At 35.1% G+C, this 24,535-nt stretch overlaps 1 protein-coding gene across 5 annotated transcripts in view; it reads right to left on the bottom strand.

Moving 5' to 3' along the window:
* Positions 1-822: 822 nt before the first annotated feature.
* The window catches only part of PNPLA8 (patatin-like phospholipase domain containing 8), a 54,446-nt gene continuing 30,733 nt past the window's right edge, over positions 823-24,535 (bottom strand). For 4 of the 5 annotated variants that reach the window (XM_012720942.1, XM_012720941.1, XM_012720939.1 and 1 more), the window contains 7 exons: positions 21,702-21,853; positions 19,118-19,212; positions 15,942-16,113; positions 14,693-14,750; positions 11,335-11,529; positions 6,044-6,239; positions 823-1,840 (listed from right to left, as the gene is read on the bottom strand). In XM_012720942.1, the coding sequence (XP_012576396.1) occupies positions 1,566-1,840; positions 6,044-6,239; positions 11,335-11,529; positions 14,693-14,750; positions 15,942-16,113; positions 19,118-19,212; positions 21,702-21,853 (1,143 nt within the window). In that variant the 3' untranslated portion in view covers positions 823-1,565. The remainder of the gene's footprint in view (positions 1,841-6,043; positions 6,240-11,334; positions 11,530-14,692; positions 14,751-15,941; positions 16,114-19,117; positions 19,213-21,701; positions 21,854-24,535) is intronic. The other variant, XM_004676945.2, reaches the window with a different exon arrangement.

Raw genomic sequence — 24,535 nt, forward strand, 5'->3', positions numbered from 1 at the left:
TACACATTCAGAGTTGTAAATCAGTGTTACCTCAATAAAGAATAGTATCTACTGTAAGACCAGAACCGAATTATTGCCAGTGAGCCATTTATTACAGAAATAAGAATTGTGAGACACCCAAGAAAGTCTGAGCATCAAAACAATTTTTATTCTCTGTATTTTTTATATAATTGATGAGTTGGAGAACCTATTACATTTTATTTCTAAAATTAGACTATATTTTCTCTGCTTCTCTGAAAACATGAGAAATTTCACCTGTATAGGACTGATATTTTATGCTTGCATTTCTTATCTTTTGTGTATTTGCAGAATCTTATTTTTTCAGGTTGCCAGAAATGAAGAGTAAATGAAATTTTAGAGCTAGCTTTCTTTATTTTACAAAGAAAATATGTGATACCCAGAGCACAGGTCCTCTGCCTTCCTCCAGGTCAGCTTAGTTACGATTTCAGGTCAAGATCCAGACTTCAACACCTTCCAGTCCTTTTAAGAAACATACCTCATGCCTTCTATTCATCAGTGTTGCAAAGCTTTAGTTTATATGTACAAATCTTAGGTCACTTAACTTTTTTTCATTTTCCTTGCTAAATCTAACCATAGTAATTGTATAAATGGCAAATATATAACACAAAAGAGATGAGTTTCATTGGCATACAGAATGATTCAGGTTGTTGTAAATGTTATTAGCATCTGTGAAAACTAGTAGTTATAGGAATTAAAACGGTTAAACAATATATATATTTTTTAAAGCACTGTCGACAAGATGAGGAACTACATTATTGTGAGCAATAAATAATTTAAAAATCACATTAGTTTTTAACAATAGATTATTTCAATAGTTTATTTTTGTTAATGATAGGGCATTTTCACAGTAAATTCAAATAGTTTTATAACAGTGAATGAGCTAGAGCTAAAAAGTTAACATACAACATTATTTTGAAATTTCAGGAGGAACATGTGGTTGGAAATTCACCTGGTCTTTTCAATCCAACAGTGCTGAAATAAGCAAATTTTGAACAGAAAACTCTATCTGGTTCTTCCATACTTTAAATGTAAAAGTTCTTTGACAGAGAAAATCACACTTTTCTGTATCTGATATTGCAGTAAAAGGTAACATTTGGATATAGTTAGTGAAAAAATTCAGTGATGTAAATCTGAAAACAAATTAGCTTTTCCACTGGTGGATTTTCATAAAATAATCAATGAGCAAGTAATTTCAACATGATTATGACGAATAAAGCAAAAATACAAAGCATAATGTGATAGTTTTCAGGTCTTGTTTGGCACATATATTAATAAATTTTCAAACATCAAACAATATAACACCAATATCTACTAAAACCAACTAGCACAACAAGATTCCTAAAGCCTAGTCATTAAAACCCAATTCCCATAAGAATTTTGTAATCCAGGATACCTTTTTTTGTGATGTGCAAGCTGGTCCAAGCACTGTCTTTTCCAGAATTCTCAAGTATTTCACAATTAATCATGTGGAACCCCACAATTCGTTATTTAATTTGGTGGCGTTTATAAACAGGACTTCACTTAAGACAATATGTATGCACTCATCACAATTTTGAAAAGAATGGAAGACCTTCATACATATCTGTTTTCAGTTTTATCCAATCATTAAATTTTTGCAGAGTTGTTTTTTCTTGACTTAATATTTTTGCAAGCTTTGTCATTTTTTCTTCATTTCTTTCTATGTACTTCATACCTTCCAACTGCAGTTGATCCAACTTTTCATTTCGATTTTCATCTAGAGGTATGTTTTCACACATTACAGGATTGAATCTAAAATAGGTGTCTGGAGGTAACAGACTATCAAGCATTACATGGACTTCTGTTAAGATAAAGAAAAAAATAAACAAGTTAGGGTGGGAGAAAACTGAGTTATTTGGCAATGATCTAATTTGATCTTTATTTAAAAATTTCTTCTTTTAGGGAAAATTGCAAAACTCAGCTTCTTTCATCACTCCAGCTAATTAATAGGAATAGGAATCCATAATTATAATGACAAAATTCATCTCCCCAAGTAATGAGATGGGTTTTTTATAAAAGTACATATATGTATAACTACAACAATCATGACAGAGCATTTCTACCATTCCAAAAAGCTCCTTCACACATCTTTTATAATTGGTCTCCCTTTACTCTTTGCCTTTTCTAGAATTCCATGGAAACAAAACCCTAAGTATATAGCGCATCTTTATGTCTAGTTTTTTACATTTAGCAAAATGCTTGAGATTCATCCATGTTACAGAACATATCAACAGTCCCTCTCTGTCACTGAGTGCTATTCCATTGTACAGTTACACCACAACCTGTTCTCCCCAGGTCTCAGCTACTAGGGATAATTCTGCACTAAATATTTTACACAGTAAGTGTTTTTATAGATATCTGATTTCCTTGCCCTTCAATAAACAACCTGAGGATTAAAATGCTTGGTTAGATGATAAAAACATATGATTATCTTTTAAAGTACTACTACTACTATTCTGGTTTCCAAATGGCTGTATCCATTAGCATTGATACAGCAGAGCTCCCACTTCTCCACATATTTGCCAAAACTTGGTATTGGTATTAACCCTTAGGGAGGATGTATACAGTTGCATTTTATTTGCAATTCCAAAATGATTAATGAATAGAATAGCCTTTCATGTGCTTATCAGTCACCTGTAATTTTTTTTTAAATATTTTTAGAAGGGCAGGTTCATTAGGAAAAGGAGAAAGAGGCACCCACATAGTCATAGGCAGGCAAGAGCTGCTTTTGCCAGTGCAGAACTTGCCCTGATCATCACCTGCATTCCTCAATGGTCAAAATTTGCCCATTTTTCTGACTGAATTACTTATTCTCTTTTTTATTATTTGTTATGTAAGACTTCTCTATTTTGGACCTGATAGATGGTTCTGATCATTTTTTCCCTCTTTCTTTAGTCTATCTTCTCATTTTAATAAAATTACCATTTGAAGGGCAAAATTTATAATTTTTGAAGTCTAATTTATCTCTTTTTTTCTTTTTTGGTTCATGTTATTTTGAATCCTCTTTACTTTAAGTCATCAAGATTTTCTGCAGAAATTTTATAGATTTAGCACTTATATTTAGGTCTACAATCCAACGCAAGTTAATTTTTATTTATGTATGAAGGATCAAAGTTCAATTTTTATGAATATAGATATCTAATTACCCATTACCACCTATTGAAAAGACTATCCTCTTCTCATTGAATAGTGTTTTCCTGTGTTGTTTGTACAAAGAAGCCTGAAGCAGAATCAAAAAGGAAAAAAATACTTCAAATTTACATGTATGGCTCAATTTCTGTACTCTTATTAAGTACCTCTGATTCAGATTTCTATCTTATACAAATACTACGGTCCTTGTGTTCTGTAGTTCTACTATCTTGAAGTCAGAGTGTAAGTTCTCCGAGTTGATTACTTTTAAAAATCTGTTAGGGTATTCCAAATCCTGTTGTCTACCCCAGAAAAAAATAATTTGGTGTTTTATAGTAATCATATGTTTTACAGTAATCATATATAGTAATCCATATTACTATACTTTAACAATATAGAAACCATCTACAATGGTATAACTATCCATTGATTTAGTTAGGCCCTTAAAAATGTGTCCATATATCAAAGCTTTTACTGTTCTTATATCTATACTTGTATATATTCAATTTCAATTTCCAACTGTATGGAAAATATACTGGTGTTATTGACCCTGTACACAACTTGCTAGATTCACTTATTAGTTCTAATAGCTTATTTTTAGAGTCTTAGGATTGTCAACACAGAAAGACATGCTAGCAATACACTACATACCATTGTTTTGCATTCTAATTGTTTAGGGTGATAAGAGATAGATGATTCCTATTTTCCTATCATAGTTAGAAATGGAAGTCTTGATCTTTCCAAATGTGCAAACCCTATGTGTGCTTTAAGAACTGTATCAAGGGCCCTCCCTGGTGGCATAGCGGGTTAAAGCACAGCAATAGGAAGCTAAAGCTACTTCAGCATAAGTTCAATCCCCAGCCCATCAGGTGACCCACATGGCTCGGCAGACCTATCCTGACCCGCCCACTGCTCCCCTCAGCAGTGTACCTATTCTACTCCCCATTCTGTCTCTGGTGAATCCTCTCACCACTCTTGCACCTCTGGCTTATACCCCAATTCTATATGCATAAATAAATAAATCTTTAAAAAAAAAAAGGAACTACATCAAGTCTAATTTACATTTTGTATATTGTCTGTAACAATCTAGTTTTCCCATGCCTCTTCCTAACTCACAGTGGTAATCATCTACAACCACTCACTATTTACTTAGCAATTTATGCTATATTAAATTAAACCAAACAAAACTACTGTCTTTGTAGCTCAAGAGCCATCTAGTATTAGTGAGTGCAAATATTTCATTACTAGCTCTTCATTAAATAGTGTGCACGCACACGATAAGGGCATTGCGTGCTTCTTAAAAATTTCAAGTGAGTGCCATCATATGGTTTGTAGTAGATAAACTTAACTATTATGAGAATGGTTGATTAATCTTTTCCTTGACAGATGGAATATTTTATTTAAGAATATTTTATTTATCTGATAACAAACTTTCAGATAGTGAAAAAGCCACTATATCAACTTTTCTTGAATTATCATTCAATAGATTTAAGTCCTCAACAAGGAGTTTCACATATGCTAATGACTCATTCAACAACATGATGATATAGTAGAACTAAATTCAGCAGCAAGTTGTTAAGTGGGAATAATTCCTTTCAGAAGTTTATTAATAAGATTTCACATAAAACATGGAAATGGTGGGTAAAATACAGAGACCTATACCTCAAGGTCAAAAATAGAAATTCAACAAATCCTCGGTGACCCCAGGCACTGGGGTCATCAGTCAACTGGATAAGCACCTGCCTTATGTTCTTGCGGAACAGACCAATGAGTACTTTTACAAGGCAATGAGATAAATGCTTTAAGGTGCGAAGGCGGGAAGCAGGATAAAGGACTAGAGTGAGACGGTGAGGGGGTGGGAAAGTAGTTAGAAAAAGGTCACTCTGAGGAAGTGACACCTGAGCAGAGACCTGAAGTAAGGGATGAATCATGTAGCTGGGGTAGGCCTTCCTGAGAGTGTAGTGACCACAGAGCCCCGAGCCTCTAAGGTTCCGAGCATGTAGAGCAATAAGATTTAAAGTGCAGCTGAGCACCCTTTGCACAGTGGCACATTCTGGCAGAGGAGAAGAGACACAGTCAAAGGCTTGGTCTTGCAGGGCCCAGTGATTTCAGTGAATGTGGCCTCTGAATTTTGTTTAAATTGTGAAAGCTGGCAGGGAAATGATATGACTTATTTTTATTTATCTTTAAAAGCATCACCTAGGCCTTCACATGAAGACTAGACTGTAAGGGAACAGGAGTAGAAGCAAGGACTATTAGAACTCCAGTCTGTGTCCACATTACAAAAGTATACTCTTAACTTTTCTTTTTTTTAAGATGTATGTATTTATTTATTTATTTATGCATACAGAACTGGGGTACAAGCCAGAGGTGCAGGGGCAGTGAGAGGATTTACCAGGACAGAGTGGGGAGCAGAACAGGCAGACTGATGAAGTGTACACTGCTGAGGGAAGCAGCTGGTGGGTCAGGAGAGGTCTGCTGCGCCATGTGGATCACCTCTGAGGTCAGGGATCGAACTTGCACCTTACCCACTGCACCACCAGGGAGGGCCCATACTCTTACTTTTCCTATTGTAAGCATGATTATTATTTTAACAACTTTTTTACTTTTCTCTGTTTCTTAAGTTAGGAGGGGACATGCATCTTAACATGCTTTGGACACTTCATCATCTAGCTCCAGAGAATAGGCTCTCTTCCAAGTTCACTAAAAGAAATGGATGAGGCAAAAAGGGAAACAATGGAAGAAGAGTTGTTTCCCTGTGCTGCTCCCTGCTGAGCCTGCAAAAACGAATACAACACACTCTACCAAAAACTCTACAGGCTGAAATAAATTCTAGCAGTTAAAGTGCTTCAAGGTAGGAAGCAAGCAGACATACCTTCTGTGTCTGTAGCACTATTGATGACATTTGACAGCTTGGTTTTTAAGCTTGTATAGGTCACGTTGTTCCTCACATCACTCTCGTAGCGCCCAGTACCCAGGGACACAATGCACTCCAAGGGGACATCTGGCCAGAGACATTTACATTCATGCATTGCTAACGCTGAGGGGTTATTCAGAAGCAAACCTCCATCCTGCAAAATGTTAAGTCAAGCAAGTATAGTTCAGAACTCTTAAAGATGAAAAAAAAAAAAAGGGGGGGGGCAAAAATTGTATTTTACACTTGAATTTGCTCACAGGGAAAATAGAATTATGCAATGAACTGAACCACAAATTATTTAAAAACAAGAGACTCCTTTACAGTGACTGACTTTATATACCAGAACTGCAAAAAAAAAAAAAAAAAGTGAAAACTACTGGCCTCCCTCAGGAGCAAGTTTGTTATTAAATTTTCCTATCTTAAAAAAAATTCCTTTCTTGTAAAAATAAAAAATTCCTTTCTTGCTATAAAACTTCTTCGAACTTCTTTTGGATTACTTTGCATAATTTATTTGACTACAGACATGAAGTAAGTTACTTTTTAAAGATATATTACTCCTGTTTAGTGGTTTATATGGGTTCTATTAAGACCTAACAAAAGTATTGTGATTCTACCAAACAATCAGAATGAGTTCTTCCACAATTCAAATATAGCAAATAAATTCAACTAATTAAAAAAATTAATAACAACATAATTTCAAGATATCATAGTCATTATAGTACAGCTCTAACCTTGACAAGAAAGGCAAACTTTATAAGCATCTATCAATAACCAACATATTTGTTGGAATTCAAAAGGCAAGAAAGGTAAAACCTGCTCAGGGAGGACTACAAAATGTAATAGAATAAAAATATAAATCAGTCATGCATTCCTGCGGTAAACCTCACTTGGTATTAATACATCCATTCCATTTTGAAAAATTGTAAGCTGCTAGGAAATTATTCTTTCTAATAAGATCAAATCTTGTAATTTTTAACCTGTTAAATTTTGCATTTGAAGCTACACAGAATTGGTCATCATCTAATCCTAGAGTGTAGCTATTTCTGAATTATTTGCAGTTTTCAATCCCATGTAAAAAAAAAGCATCAAAATTTCTTATATTACCCAAGTGACTTCCCATCTTTACAAAACCTTGGACTCTTCAGTTCCTCAATCTTCTTAGCTGTAAAATCTATCCTTTCATCTATTCCCCAAAGTCACACTTCAGCTCTTTTTCTCAAAATAAATGGACTCATATAGTACTGAGCCTTAGAGTCTAGAATAATGCTTCTGAGATCATCCATGTAACTGTACTGTCAGCAATTCTTAATTCATTCCTTTTTGTTGTTGCCGGGTAATAGTCTATTATTCAGATACATCAGTTTGTTCTCTACCAGTTGAAAGGAATTATTTTTAATATTGGTAATCTTTATATTTACTGAAATGTCATAAATTGGCAAGGTATTTTATATTATTCAACTCTGTAGAAATGTACTTGATTCCTAAAATGCAGGTACCAATAATCAGATTTAGTCCTTTCAATATTTTCCTAGAAGAAGACATTAGAACAATACCCATCCCAAAATTGAGATAACATCTTTATTTCTAATTCAGCAAAAGGTTCTCTCTTTCATGAAACTATGCTTATCCTAAATTCTTGAGTTACAGTATGTATAACTTCTAATAATTTTAGATGAAACACTTCCTCATTATTACAAAAACCTATAAATATGGATCAGGAAAGATTACGTGTAGAAAGACACAAACATTACAGAGCAAGAACTATTGCAAAATCCTCACCAAACAAAAAGCTGCCAGGTTTCCAACAGTTTTAATAGCTATGTTTAGTAAATGACTGTTCATGAAACATTATCATTTTCTGTCAATAAAAGTACAGAAACTAAGATTTCTGTTATCTTCTCTGTAAGCTATGTTTATGGTTAGTTCACTCCTATCAGCCTGCCCCATCAGCAAGTCACTGGGCTAACACCATGACCCTGGTGTTTCCTGAGCCTTCCACCATATAGGTGTTTGGGTACAGTTATTTACTTATCATGTAAGTAGTGTTCATGCGCACACTGGTAGTTACTGAGATACGTAGTCTTGAAAACGAATTGACCAAAAAAATCACAATCTCTTTGAAGCACACATAGAATTGTATACGAGCTTCAGGACACAAAATGCCACTTCAATGCCCTAAAATTCAGATAGTTTTTTTAATTGCTTTTAATGTACATTTAATCAATTTAAATCACAACCCAGAAAATGCTGGATGCCTCTTAATCATCTAATCTCAGCTTCTTCTGATTTTAGGGTTTTAACATTTTAGATTTTTATATGGTAGAAGATACATAACTTAAAATTGGTTCTTTTAACCATTGTTAATACTAATTACCTGCAGAATGTTTTATAACCATCACCACTATCTGGTCCCAAAATGTTTTCATCACTCCAAACAAAAACTTTGTAACCGTTGGGCAGTCACTACCTATCCCCCACCATCCTGTTTCCTAGTTTCCTATTAGTACTTTACACATCAACTCAGATGAAACCTTTCACAAAGCCAACTGTGATATTTTAAGTCACATCTTCTTTATGACTCCTTCTGCACATTTTTATTAAAATGGATTAAGTCATCTCTATAACTATGTTCATATTCTTCTAATTTGAGCTTTTGGAGGGTACAATCCAAGAAACAGATTCTCAAAGCCTTTGTATTTTTCAGGACTAACACGATGCATGGCACTTAGTAACACTCATCACATTTTTGCCCTGTTATTATGAAAATTACTAATTGTGGCCTAACACAGGCATAATTTGGCAGGTGCTTTCTACTAAAAACACAATATGGAACATTTATATGAAACATCATAATTCCTTTTAGGTTAATGTATTCTGAATTCTGAGCATAACCTTTTAAAATGTAAATAAGGCTTAAAGGAAATAATATATGTAATCAGTTATCAAAACCGTCAGTGCAAATTAGTTTATCAGTATCTCTAAAGCCAAAGCATGAATGATTTAATTTTGGATGTAGAGATGGGAAAAGTTGCATGAAAAGGGATATGTATATGTCCAAACTCATCAAACAGTATAGATCAAATACAAGCAGTTGTTACCTATTAATTATATATCAATAAAGCCAGTAAGGAGAGAGAAGGGATAATTTTCTGTAAAACACAAAAGTACCACCTCAAGATGAACATAATGCTACATGAGTAGTGGAAGTAGGGAGTAGAGAAGCAGGGTAGAGAGAAGTAACACTTCAAAAGCTACTGAAAATAATCCTTTCAACTTGTAATTTTCTAGGACAGGTAATAAATCTGGTAAATACTATAATAATATTCTACTCTTTATAATCAAAGACAAATGAAATCTATCCATCTACCTACTCATTTCTTAATTATAGTACTACTTTAAATAGCTGCTCAAGTAGAATATTAATCTATAATTTATACTCTACCTGACTCCAAGAAGGATATGAAGTAGCATACATTAAAACATATGTCAGATGTGACAGTTAAAAGGGACTTTAGAAACCAGACTGGAAATAAGTGAATATAATTATTCAAATAACTTAGATAATTAGTACCGCATTTTAGTTTTAAACTTCTTAGAAACTTCTGAAGGTTTGGAAAGGAATTTTGCTTGAACATTTTCTTTGTTCAAGCAATCAAGATCATTCATAGTTTGAAATATTCTTATCAGTCTTTCAAGGCGTCTTTTGAGAAAAAAAATTCCTAATTCTTCTTCAATATTGGAAAAGAACATGCAATAAGGAAAACATATATTTATATAGGGTTTGCTTAAGACTCCAGATTACATCTGAATATTCATATCAAATTAGATGATATGCCAGTCTTTCTGGCATCAAGTCACTGATATCTCAATATATTCTTTATGTAAAATTCATACAAGTAAGCTGTCTTAGAGTATACCTCAACACAAGTTCAAAGATCATGGTCATCAATGTGAAAATGGCTAAGCATGAAAACAAGTATCACTAGTCTAACTGAAGAAGAAGCACTAAATTTACATTAATTTGTTATTTATCTTTTTTAAAAAAAGATTTTATTTATTCATAACAAGACCTGGGTTATAGGCCAGAGATATAGGGTAGAATTCACCATACAGAGTGTGGAGCAGAACAGGCAGATCACTGAAGGGGGCAGCAGGCAAGATAGGACAGGCCTGCTGCACCATGTGGGTCACCTCCCTGGCCAGAATTGAACTCATGCTGCAGTGGCTGTGGACAGATTCATAGTGCTGAGACTTAACCTCTTGTGCCACCAGGGAATTCTTAAATAGTAAATGAAATACCTTTTTTTTTAATTCTCAGAATATTTGGTCATCAAGTTTGGTAATTTATTTGAGATTTTCCCTAATATTTGGCAAAAGTACAATTGTATAGCATGACAACTATCTTAAAGTTTACAGTTATAAATCTCAATTATATTTTAAATACATTGTTTAAGTGATTTCCCCATTTATCACATGGTGAGAGGAGTGTAAAACTATGGAGAAACTGTTGGTAAAAACAGCAAGCCTCATATTAAGTAAAAATTTTATTTTGACCATTAAGTCTAGAAATCAGTATTAGAAAGAAACTCAAGGACTAACACCTCTGTCCTGAGGGGGTGGAAGAAAGAAGAGAAGGGGAAGTGCCTTACATAATTCAACAATGACTGATATGACAAAGTAAGAAACAGTTTGAATTGACTCCAAAGGCAACAAGAACTTTATTTTCATCTCTTAACTATAAAGATTACTTCTACAGACAGCTGAGATAAGCAAGATAGCTGACCACATTTTAAAATATATCTAAGTTACTATATAAAATGAGAAAAAAGTTGATGAAAATGTTTTAGTTATTATAATCAACGCATGAAAATTAAAATCATACAGTTGATATGCAATTAATATTCTTAATTAACTTTTGAACAGATGGGATTCTGCATTTTGAGACAGTTTCATTTTTAATGTTTATCACATGTGGAAGATCATATATATTTGCTCATTTCTCCAAAAATAAAATGAAATTGGACAGAAATCACATATTTAAAAAACACACAAAAATTCTTTCCTAAAATATGCTTGTCAGTTTGTTAAGAAAAACAAATAAAAATATCTTCTGCTACCCATCCTTTGCTACATGGAAGTATGAAGAAGAAAGTTTTGTTTGATCCCTCTGTAAATTCAGTGACATTTAGTAAGTGCTGATTTTTTTGATCACATAAAATTTAAAAATATAAGGCATACAATGAACTTACTTGATGAAGATCATTTCCCAAGGCATACTCTGCAAAATAGCCTGGAGCCGCAGACGAGGCCCGAATGGCCTGCCACATTTTATACTGACAGCTTCCCGAATAGTGAGAGCTGATTCCAGGAAAATGACCATAGTTTCTGAACACAAAAGCTTTTGGAGTTATCCCTCTGTTAACTACAGTACTTACAGCAGCTACCTGGGGAATTAAAAAGTGAATAATATGCATTATAAGCAGCAAAATTTGGGACCTTTAAAAATTATTATTTAGTTGTACGGATGAACAGTATACAATTCTACTCATAAATGTATTAACATAACCTTAATGTTAAGCAAAGGAAAACAAACCTTTTAAAATACGTAATTCTTTATGGGAAAACAGACCTAAAGATGAGACAATTTTAAGAAATTTATTAAAAGAAAACAAAAGATACTGACTTTGATTAAGACATTCAAAAAGACAAAATTTGCAGACCTTTATATAATAATTGATACAATGAATAAAAATGACTTAAAGATGAATAATTAATTGGCCCTCCCTGGTGGCGCAGCAGGTTAAAGCACAGCACTAAGAAGCTAAAGCCGCTTCAGCATGAGTTCGATTCCCGCCTGCCCCGGAGGTGACCACATGGTGCACCAGACCTCTCCTGACCCGCCCGCTGCTCCCCTCAGCAGTGTACTTCATGGATCTGCCTGTTCTGCTTCCTGCTCTGTCTCTGGTGAATCCTCTCACCCTCTGCATCTCTGGCCTGTTCTGCATGAATAAATAAATAAATCTTAAAAAAAAAAAACAAGCAATTATTTTTGTTATATCATTTAAAAATTAGTCTTTGTTTTTGTGTTCTTTGAAAGTACTATAAATTTAGTTACTGAAATTCTAACAGTACACAAACTCTTAAGACTTTCTGAATATAGTTAATTACTGATACTTGGGTGATTCCTTATCAAAAATCTATTGTTCATCACCCAGGTTTTGGATTTTTTTAATTGGTATTTGTTAAGTTTATATATTAGTCAATGATCTGCAACATAAACTTAAGAGACTGAAAGGTATCAACAAGGTCAAAGTTATTAGGGTCCTACACCAAACCCTGCTAGGGGCCTTCTGCTTTGCTATTTTAGAAATCAAGATCACACCCCAAGTTCTTGGGAGGAGTCCAAGTGCTGTGTGAGGGCACTGTGGATAACAGCTGGCCAGACAGTAAGACCCAGAGGGTCTATTAATTGGCACACAGGCAGGCTGAATTAAGAAACGTGAGTGCTCTCCATTTATATGAGCAAATTACTTTCTGAGTTGGCTGGGAGGTTCCCCTACGCTCACTCTAATCTTTTATTTATGTTGGCAATTCCCACTGTGTGAAAACAAACAAACAAGCCCTTGAAGATACAGAAGAACAAACAAGAGTAACAGAGTGCATCCTCAGGGGCCTCTTCAAAAGAGGGAGAGGCATCTCATTATCATAGCCCCACAGTCTGATCACCACCATCCCAGCCTCATTCCACATGCTGCCTCAGACCCTGGACTTTTAGGTCTTGATCTTTAGGAACCCCGTGACACCTCTTACACAGGTGCTCCCATTGCCAGGAATGTTCCTATGCAGCCTTCACACTGAAATTGCAAATATCACTTCCGCAGATCAGCCTTACCTCATGACCCAGAAAGATATGCTTTCAGCGAACTGTTTATTTGCTTCATGGCACTTATTTCAATGAAGCACTATCTTATTTGTGAGATTATTTGAAGGCGTCTCTGCTCTAGTGAACTATAAACTCTGAGTCTGCATTTACTCACTGATGCATCTAAAGTGCCTAGCACAGCGTGACACAGTGAACATGAAATTAAAATTTAAAGAACAGGGAAAATAAGTCTAAGTAAGAGTGAAAACAACAGAGGAAACGGTACTTGATTTTTCACTGGTATAGCCTGTTAATTGAGAACAAATAAATCTATGCTGCTTAGAACTCCTAGATTCATAAATCTTTTTCCTTAATCATATAATGACTTTTAATAAAGAATATATATAACAATACTCAAATCACTGGTTTTCAAACACAGTAAGTAAAAAGAAAAGTCACACTGAGACATAGCCTACTGACAACATGTTTAAAGCTGGGATTCCAAGGGTACAATAATACATATTGAAGAGGTACATAAAACTTTCTTCTAAAATTTTTGGGGAAGACTTGCCATACTTTTTTTGAAATCATCACATCTGGTTAAACCCTTATGATGAAGTAATTTTTTCTATAAATACTAGATAGTTTCACTTATGTGTAATATAGAGAGGCTAAACAAAGGGTCAGAAAAGACAAACTTTAAAACCAATCCTTGAAAGCTGCCCAAAAATCTAAGGCTAAACAAAGGGTCAGAAAAGACAAACTTTAAAACCAATCCTTGAAAGCTGGCCAAAAATCTGAGGCATCCAGGAGAGGAAGGTTGAAAAGATGGACTATGAGAGAGAACTAAGTGGCAGAGTTACGATGACCACAACATTGTATTGTCAAAAAACTTAACAAGGATATAAAACAATGGTACTTCATTAAAAATGACATATACACTGGCCCTCCCTGGTGGTGCAGTGGGTTAAAGCACTGCACTGAGAAGCTAAAGCCATTTCCGCATGAGTTCGATCCCCGCCAGCCCTGGAGGTGACCACATGGCGTGGCAGACCTCTCCTGACGGCCCGCTGCTCCCCTCAGCAGTGTACTTCGTCGATCTGCCTGTTCTGCTCCCCACTCTGTCTCTGGTGAAGCCTCTCGCCGCCGCTGAGCCTCTGGCCTGTACCCCAGTTCTGTATGCACAAATAAATAAATCTTAAAAAAAAAAACATATACACATAATCTAAAAAAGATTTTTTCCCACTGAAAAACAAAAAAAAATTAAAGATTTATTTTATCTATGCACACAAGAACTGAGGTACAATACAGAGGTGTTGGGAGTTAAGAGGATTCACCAGAGACAGAGTGGGGAGCAGAACAGACAGATCCACTGAAATACACTACTGAGGGGAGCAGTGGGCAAGACGGGAGAAGTCTGCTGCACCATGAGAGTCACTTCCCTTGGCTGGTGATCAACCTTGTGCTGCAGTGGCTGAGGATAGCTTCATAGTGCTGAGACTTAAACCCTTAAGCCACCAGGGAGGCTCTTTTGGGTATCCTGTGTACAGGTATTTTATGTGTTGTCTTCTTCCTTAACTTTAAGCCCTTATCTTCAGCCTGTCATATTCTCCAACATTTTTTATACTTTAGTGGACATTGAAAATGATTCAATATATAGGAGATATCATCTATTAAAAGAGTTTCATAGTAAATGCTTTCCCCTGATCTTCAAGTCTGTTATATTTAAGAGACTTTGAACTTACCTTAGGGCATGTGGGATTTCTTGCTGTTTCAATCATTAGTGAGGATCCCATTCTATCCCTTTATTAAAGAATAAAGAAACTGTGTCATGATGATTTTCTCTCCTAATAATTGGGGAACACAGACTTTTTTTTTTTTTTACAGATCTATTTAGGCAAATAGTAATGGGACAAGAGGGACCAAAAATATAAGACTACCCCTGGGAGACTTATAATTCAGTTAATGCATAAAACAATTACATAGCTTTTTATTAACCTCTGATCAAAACTATTAAGTATCTAGAATTCTATGGGGGTGGTCATCAATACTGGGGACAGCAACTCAGGCTATAGATGAAGAAGGACAGCAAAAGGTGGCCAGCCAACGCATTCAGAGTCAGAACATTTACAGAAACAGAATCAATCTGTGGTTTTCAGAGTCCTCCTGGCAGGATAAAGGAGCTGTGTTGATTAATAAGCCTAGAGAAGCATAAGCAACCTGCAAATCAAATCAGTACACACTGAGACTTTAAATTTGTTTTAACAATACAAAGGCAATGTTGCCTCCCAACCTAAACATGCTTTTTTCTATCATTTGTTTTGGTATGTGAATTACTGCAACATTATAGAAATTGCCACTGGGCAACAACTTTGACTATTCAAACATATAGGAATTGTATTCCAATGCAGACTTTTTCCAGATTACAAATTCTGTATTTTCCTCTACATTGAAAATAAAGGCTGTGGTTTTTACCAATTTGTCTCAATATGAAAAGACATTTTTCTAATAACAATTTTTTCAAACACTCGTTTCTCAATCAGAATACTAGTGAATTTCACATAAAGGTATTTACAAATTAGATGATGATCCACCTTTCATAATCTCTTATAAATATTAATATAAAACACTTTGTAAGATGGACAAGACTTGTCTTATCCAACCTGATGCACATTTCTTCTACATAATACAATTTTATTCTTCTAAGGTCTTTTCACTTTAAATTTTAATAGATATCTGTCAGCAAAATTGGGATGGAATTCTTGAGAGCATGTTACATTCACGTTTTAAACAAAGTACACACTTGTTATTTCATTATAAAATCTTGATTTTATAAATGAGTAAATATGACTACAGTATTACTCACCAAAATACTAGCGGTTACTAACTCTAATTAGTGGGTTTAATATTTTCTTCATATTTGTCTTCATTTTCAAGTACAATATATGCATATTACCCATATAATCTGGATATTTTAAACAAAATAAAACTTACTTCAGAATATTTTCCCATGTTTGACTATCATAAAATGCATGGCTCCAACTCATTTTGACTGTTCCAACAATGATATTTTGGGTAAATACATCTGATCCTATTTTTCGATAAAGTTCCTCACACTGATCCAAGGACATATGAAACAATCCCAACATGAATGCTAATATGGCACCTAAAAGAAAAAAATCCTTACTTACATTTTTACCAGCACTGACAGTATAGTAACTGTAAGATATCCTGAATCACAGACCTGGTTAGCGTTGCTACTTCAAATGGTGTCACCTGAGACAAATCATTAACCTCTTAGAGCCCCAATATTTTCAACTATAAAATAAAAATAGTAACACCTAAAATGTACAAGTTTCTTGAACTGGAAAAACACATGTTAAGGGCTTTACAAGGCTCCAATAAGGATTAAATAAATACTAACTAATCAATGATGATGATGATAATTTAAAAACATTTAATTTAATTAAATACCACAGTAATGTCCTTCCAAACCTTTATAAATTACTTACTTTTAATCACAGAATAAAGTATATTCAACTATTTAGCCAATTAATTATAAAAAGTAATGACTCAAGGTTGGGCCCAGGAACTGGTGCAATTAAAGAAAAAAGGTTTCTGGGATTTACTACTATTTTTAAAATATTGACTTATTTATGCATAAGAACTGGGGTGTAGGCCAGAGGTATGGACGTGTGAAAGGATTCTCAAAGACAGAGTGTGGGAGTAGAACAGGTAGATCTACTGAAATACACTGCTGAGGGGAGCAGTAGGTGAAACAGAAGAGGTCTGCTAAGCTGTGCCTTGTGGGTCAGCTCCCTGGCCAGGGATCGAATCATGCCACATTGGCTCGTGATAGCGCTGTGTCTTTAATCCTTGTGCCACCATTTAATTACTAAGAGCTGATTGCTTATTCCATCTGCAACTGGTAGGACACACTGCCACCTAGTGTACCTAACTGGTATCACCTGAATTAATGTGGAAAAAGGGAAGATTAAAATTTACACAAGAAATAACTTGCCAAAAATTTCAATTCCTTTCCTAGGGCTACTGTAAATCTAAACAGGTATTAAAAAATAACTTTATTTCACTTGAGTGAGGGTACTTCCCTTAAGTTAAATGTATGCTTAATTCATTTTATAAAAGTTATAGATACAAACAAAATGTCTTAGAATACACAAAATGAAATAAAGAAAGCAAAATTGTAAGTACTCTAACATAAGCTAGAAGACAAAATGGCAAACATACTGTGGTAAATACAAAATGTACATAATATTATGAAACTGACATTCTACTTCCTGGATAAATGTTGGTGATTTAAACTCTTTATTGTGCATCTACCAACAAACCATGTGCCAAAGTAACAAGTTAACTCAAAGACATGTCTAAATTTTTGAACTGTTATACCATTCTAAATTTAATAGAAATTGTCAGGATAATAGCTCCAAAAAAGTACCAAAGCACACTAGCCCTGCAAATGGTCTCTAGGTTTCCATAATAGAGTTAATTTGGGATATATATATTTCCTATCTTGAGAGCAGAATGCAATTTTTCAGCATAACAATAAATCTCACAAAGTCCCTCTGTAATGAAAGGTGTTTATCTTCCTTTTTTCCAAAATTTTTCAAATTTACTAAGATCTTGAGCAATCAATGTTAAGGACATAAGAGGAATCACAAGATTTCTTATGCTTTGAATCATCCCCACAACTGTTTTCAGTTTTGATAACAACTAACCTTCAATTAACATGTCCTTTGGGAATATTTGTCATAGAGATAAAAGAAATCACTTGATTTTATTGGTCTTTGTAGTCCTTAGAAAAATTACTGTTGGGCCTCCCTGATGGCACAGTGGGTTAAAGCTCAGCACTGCAAGCTAGGGGCAGACGCTTCAGTGCCGGTTCGATCCCTGGCCCCAGAGGTGAACCACACGGTGAGGCAGACTTCTCCTGTCTCGCTGGCTGCTCCCCTCAACACTCTATTTCATCGATCTGCCTGTTCTGCTCCCCACTATTTCTCTGGTGAATCCTCTTAACCCTCTGTACCCCAGTTCTGTATGCATAAATAAATAAATCTTTAAAAAAGAAAAATTACTGTACTTCAAAGAATGAGAAAAAAATAGAAATAAAAGTCTATGAAGTCAAATTAATATACAATAAGAGATTATCAGGCCCAACAGCAAAACACACAGCAGAGATTTGCAATCTTAATAGCCCTTGAGTGTTATATGAAAAGTAAACAATTAGATATGGGTACCCTGAGAGGTTTAATATACCTGGGGGGGGGGGGCGGGATAGGAGTAACCAGGGACTAGGTAGATGGGTGAAAGAGCTGATGTAAGGGAATAGAAAAACAAAACAAAAATTCATCTGACAAGTCAGCAAAAACTAAAATTATTTTGCAAAAATCATCTCTTAAGTCACTGATTTCTTCTATTAAAAAAATAGGAAACCGGGGCCTCTCCAGGTGGCACAGAGGTTTAGTATTAGCACTACAAAGCTATTTAAGCCAGAGCAACACAGGTTCAATCCCCTGCCAGGGAGCTAACCCACATGGCTCAGCAGACCTCGCCTGCTTCACCCACTGCTTCCCTCGGCAGTGTATTTCAGCATATTTGCCTGTTCTGTTTCCCACTGTCTCTGGTGAATCCTCTCACCCCCTGCACTTCTAGCTTGTACCCCAGTTCTTGTATGTGTAAATAAATAAAATAAATCTTTTTTGAAAATAGAAAACTATAACTAAAAAAAAAAAAAAGATTGACACATTTACTAATTTAAATTTACTAATTTAAATTCTAGTTTCAAAAAATCAGATGTTAAATGATACAAGAAGCAATTTCCTTTCAGAGTGACATCACACACACACACACACAATTATTTTTAATATTCTATTAGCTCAAATACAATATGAGTATCTACTTTCCTTCCATTAATTCATAAGTTGCACTTGTCACACTAATTTAAAAACAGTGGAAAACCACATTAAAATAGACTCCTGAGAGTTAAGTTAATCCCAATAAGCTTTTTAAAAGTTTATTAAATAAGCCAAAGATTACTCATTAAAACATAAAATACCCATCATCTCAGAGAATGACCATGATTTTAAACTTAATGCATACGGTTCTCTCTCTTAATGCACTGATGGGCTACATGGCATCCACATTGTAATTACCTGAGCTTACACCACAAATGTAATCAAAGAGCTGATGAACTGGCTTGTGAGTAAGTTCAACTAGTTTTCGTAGTGTCTGAAGAGCAACCACACCCCTGCAGTAAAGATCAAAAGCAAAATGAGAATTTGTGCTTTAAGGACAAATCAGTTATTGAATGAAACAATCCCACAATTGCCTTTCTAGATTATATGCTAAAATGAAAACTAGTATTATAAATTAGCATCAGTAAAAATGGCCCAAGTTTTTAGAATCATTTTAAAAAATCAGTATCTAAAGAATGGTATGAAAGCTATTATGGCAACAAGTTTTTAAAATTTATACTAGCTGCTTTTAAAACTACAAAGTTATGACAATGTGAGATTTTTTTAAAATTTAGGTGGCACTGGTTAATAACATAATTTATAAATTTCAGTTCTGTAATTTCACAACTATATATGCACACAATCACCACCAGGAGTCTAATTTCTATCCACCACCACATAACTGACTCCCTTTTAACTTTTAAAAAATTTGTTACATCGTTCATCATTTTGTGCATTTTTCCATCTCAGTTGTAATCCCCATGGGTTTCCTACCACCAATTCACCAGTGTGCTCTCACCACAGTCCAGTGCACTCTTTACCCCAGTTCTAATCCCATCCCTTTCAACCCCCATAAAATGTCTGGTTTATGGTTGTTCATTGTTTTCATTTTTACTTTATTACATTTGTATGTCTCTCTTTCTGCCCCTACCCCATCCCTTACACTCCTGCTATGAGTGAAACCATCCAGTATTTTTCTTTTTCTTTCTGGCTTAGTTCACCAAGCATGATCCCTTCCAGCTCCATCCATGTTGCTGCAAAAGGCATTGAGTATTGTCTGCAAAAATTTCCTCCCAATCAGTGGGGAGTCTCTTTGTTTTGTGTTGTGTCTCTCTTGCTGCACAGAAGCTCTTTAACTTGATGTAGTCCCAGCTGTTTATCCTTTCCTTCATTAACCTTGCTTTGGGTGATATATCTTTAAAGATATTATTGAGGTTTATGTTATGTGGAGTTTCGCCTACCTTTTCTTCTAGATATTTTATGGTTTTGGGTCTTGTATCTAGTTCTTTAATTTTCCACTTCAAACTCCTTCCCTTTAGGTAATCAACAATTCATTCTTTTCAGCTAAGAGATTCTGTTTATTTTTTTGTTTTTTTTTTTTTTTAAAGATTTATTTATTTGTGCATACAGAACTGGGGTACAGGCCAGAGGCTCAGCGGCGGCGAGAGGCTTCACCAGAGACAGAGTGGGGAATAGAACAGGCAGATCAACGAAGTACACTGCTGAGGGGAGCAGCGGGCGGGTCAGGAGAGGTCTGCCACGCCATGTGGTCACCTCCGGGGCAGGCGGGAATCGAACTCATGCAGAAGCGGCTTTAGATTCTCAGTGCAGTGCTTTAACCCGCTGCGCCACCAGGGAGGGCCATATTTTTTTGTTTTTTATAATCCACATATTATGTTAAGTAAGGTTAAGTCAGAAAGAAAAAGACAGTATGATTTCAGTCATATGGGAGATATTTTTTAGAACACCCAGCTCTGGAAAATATTTAAAACCTCCATTCACCAAGTTTCTGTATGACATATATTGGTTTATTCTATTACCAAAGTATTTGATCATCTGTGTGCCTGTTTTTGCTTTACATATTTCACTAGTCATATTTTTAAACTTTTTAAATTTATTTTTAAAATTCTCAACAAACTTAGGACAATGCTCTGCATTAAGAAATAGCTGTATCCATAAATCAACAAAGTCAGCAGCATACAAGAATACATCTGTTTTTGGATCCTTACCAAAGTGCAAATAGCTTCATGGAAGGAAGTGAAGCCTAGAAGGTGTGAGGGTGTATATAACAAGTAAACAATTCTTAACATCGGAAGAAGATAGAAAAATACTGAAACACTGACAAGATAGGTATATCAGGTAAAGTTGAGAACAATAAGCAGTACATATGCTGCAAATCTAAGAAGTTAACAGTAGAAATGGCAGGGCACTGGAACTCAAGCTAGGAAATTTGGGGGAAGCTTATAAAACCACGCCTAAGAATCCAAGCAAAAGGTAGGAAGAAACTAGAAAAATTGAGAGTAAAAAAACATGCGTGGGGTACCAGTAGTTAAGAATGGAACTTAATGCTGAAATTTATCACCTTCCAAACTAAGACTACATTAACTTTTTCTTGTGTCGCAGAATTATTACCCACAAGTGAAGTATAAGGGAGTTACTGACAGCACACTCCTTTGCTAACCACTGTTTCCTTAAATAACTAGGTGACAGATATCTATTGGTAAGATAAGTATAATGAAAGCTAACATAAAACATTGCCAAAATTTTGAAAGACATTGATAAAACTCTCCTAAATAACAAAATGGTCCGAGAAAAAAAAAAACTAAAATATAAAACCAGATCAAATTCAAAAAGGAAATTTAGGTGTATGTGGAAGAAGTTCTGAGTTTGACAAAGTAGTAAGAATATAGTAAGTGAAGATATAGTTACACCAAATCAGTTTTTAAAATTCCTAAAGTTGAACTGCATCTGTGATTTAAAAAAATAATTTTTTCAGACTCACCTTGTTCCTCCACCATCAATTGATAGAATTCGTATGCCTCTTCCTTTCACTGGATCCACATAGCCAATTAGGGCCAAAATTTCTCTAACTGCAGCCTGGAGTGTGTCATCTCTAACTTGTCTCAAGCGTAATAAATAAGGGATAATTTTTTCCTACATTAAGAGAAAAGATATTTTGTTGTTTTTGTCAAGAGTGAAATTGTATGGTTATTTTTAACCAACACATGTAGATCATCATTTAAAATCAAAGTGCCAGTATTTATTAATTTCTCAGTAACCTTAGATAATTTCTTGATATATTAGTATTAATTAATAGCTAAAATATTTTTGTCTTAGTATCTAGGAGAAACAATTCTCTTTTTGAAATGCAGCACTTAATTTAACAATCAGAGAAAAGTCTAATTTAACACAAATACACAAAGTATCATTACAACATAATAACATAAATTTTATAGAATATTTGTCCAAATCCTAAAGATGAAAATGCTTCATATGAGCTATTAGAAATTTCAACTACTACTAAAAGAAAAATATGAAGCCACCTTATGTAGGTTCCATATAGGCTACCAGGGTACTTCATGGTGAAGTGAGTAAATGTTAATAAACTGAAGTAGAAGACAAAACTGCCTAGTAAAATTAAGAAACTAAATCCATGTCACCATTAATGTCAAGAGAAATGGAATTAGTAAATTTTCATTCCACACACTAATAAAATGACTAGCTCTGGAAGCAATTAATGGTTGATGAGATAATGCTTCTAGCGTTAAGTGTCCAATGAAAAGATCAGATGTCATCTGTAATGTTAATCCAGTAACATTAGTAGTGGTTGCTCAATCAGTCATGTGTTTTGATATAACACAATGAGGCAAAGGACATCACCCACAATGCGTTCTACCAAGGAAATGTTTAACTCAACCAAGTCTATGTATTTAAATCCCAGTGTTCAGGAAATAAAAAGGATAGAGGGATAATTAAACACCACCAAAGAAAAGGAAGTCCAGTAAATCCATACAGTACATCACTCTATAAGATAACCCTGTGTGATCTCTTCAATTAGTCAGTTTTGAGGGTGGGTGTAAAGGACTGTACTATATTATAAATGACTTAGGGGAAATAGCCAAATAAAACCCCCTGGTGGTGCAGCGGGTTAAAGCACAGCACAGCACTGAGAATCTAAAGCCACTTCTGCATGCGTTCGATCCCCGCCTGCCCCGGAGGTGACCACATGGCGTGGCAGACCTCTCCTGACCCGACCGCTGCTCCCCTCAGCAGTGTGCTTCCTCCATCTGCCTGTTCTGCTCCCCACTCTGTCTCTCGTGAAGCCTCTTGCTGCCCCTGCACCTCTGGCTTGTACCCCAGTCTGTATGCATAAATAAATAAATCTTTAAAAAAATAAATAAAAAATAAAACAGTTTTGACCTAGGTGTAGGAGGAGATAAAAATCTTTGACAGAAAGATTTACACTGTAAAAATAAAACAACAGGTTATAAAGCAGACCTATATATAGAATGACTTCACCCTGGTCTCTGTGTATGTGTGGGTGTGTGTACAGGTATAGAACAAATTCTGTAGGTACTACCACTGTTTGCCAATAACCAGTTTGTTTCTACCCTTAGGTACACAAACAAAGTACCAAGGGCCATTCCAATTGGACAGGATAAACAGGTTATAGCATGTTCTGCTGAACTACTCTTACACTGCTGCTATAGCACTATGGAAGAGGCCTTGTATGAAGATATGGGGAACAAGATCGAAGTATGCAACACATGGAGGTTCGCTGTCACCAAAACCAGCAGCCAACTTTGCATAAGTAACAAATTTCTGTTGTGGTAAGGTACTGCTGTTTTGGAATTATTCAAGCTTAACCCTGCTCAATCTAATATAAATAGATACTAAAACATTACAGTGGTAACCTCAGGATAGTAGCGATAGTTTTATTACTTATGTCCCCCTAATTTTCTACAATGTCCACATGCTGTCCATTTTTGAAATAGTAAGTTTACATTTTAATTTAAAAAATTAGTGAAAGACCACTGTGATGCCCAATGAAAAAAATCATGAGGACAATTTCCCAGATGTGGCTGCCATAAATAGAACACATACGCAAAGTACAAAAAGGGCCTCCCTGGAGGTGTAGGGGTTGAGTCTCAGCACATGAAGATACTGGCTGCCACTGCAGCATGAGTTTGCTCATGAGCTGACCCACATGGCATACCAGAGCTCTCCTGTTTTACCCACTGCTCCCCTCAGCAGTATATTTCAGACATTCTGCCTGCTCTGCTCCTTACTCTGTCTCTGGTATATCCTGTCACTACCCCGTCTCCACATCTCTGGCCTACACCCCCTTCTAATAATGCATAAAGAAATAAATCTTTTAGATATCAAAGGCTGTTCCCTAAATTTGATTACCATAAAGACGGAACACACAAAGAGTGAATTTCATACAAAAATTTTGTGAATAAATGACTAGCATTTCTCAGAAGAGCAATTCTTGATAATTTTCTCCAAACTATTTAGATTTTCATTAATAATTGAGCTCAATATACATTGCAAATCACATTTCTTTTAAAAGTTCTTTAAATGTACAATTCTATTTTAGATCTCTGCTCTCAGGATATCAATGAAATGTAAAATGCACTTAAAAGCATATGTATATTTGGAAATTTTATCTTTTTAAGAAAGATTTATTTATTTATGCATATAAGAGCTGGGGTGTAGTCCAGAGAAGGGAGGGGGAGGGGCATGAAAGGATTCACCAGAGACAAGAGTGGAGAGCAGAACAGGCAGACTGAAATACCCTGCTGAGGGAATATGTGGGTGAGACAGGAGAGGTCT

Source organism: Condylura cristata, unplaced genomic scaffold, assembly GCF_000260355.1.
Source record: "Condylura cristata isolate star-nosed mole 26May11 unplaced genomic scaffold, ConCri1.0 scaffold00005, whole genome shotgun sequence".
NCBI classification, from domain to species: Eukaryota; Metazoa; Chordata; class Mammalia; order Eulipotyphla; family Talpidae; genus Condylura; species Condylura cristata.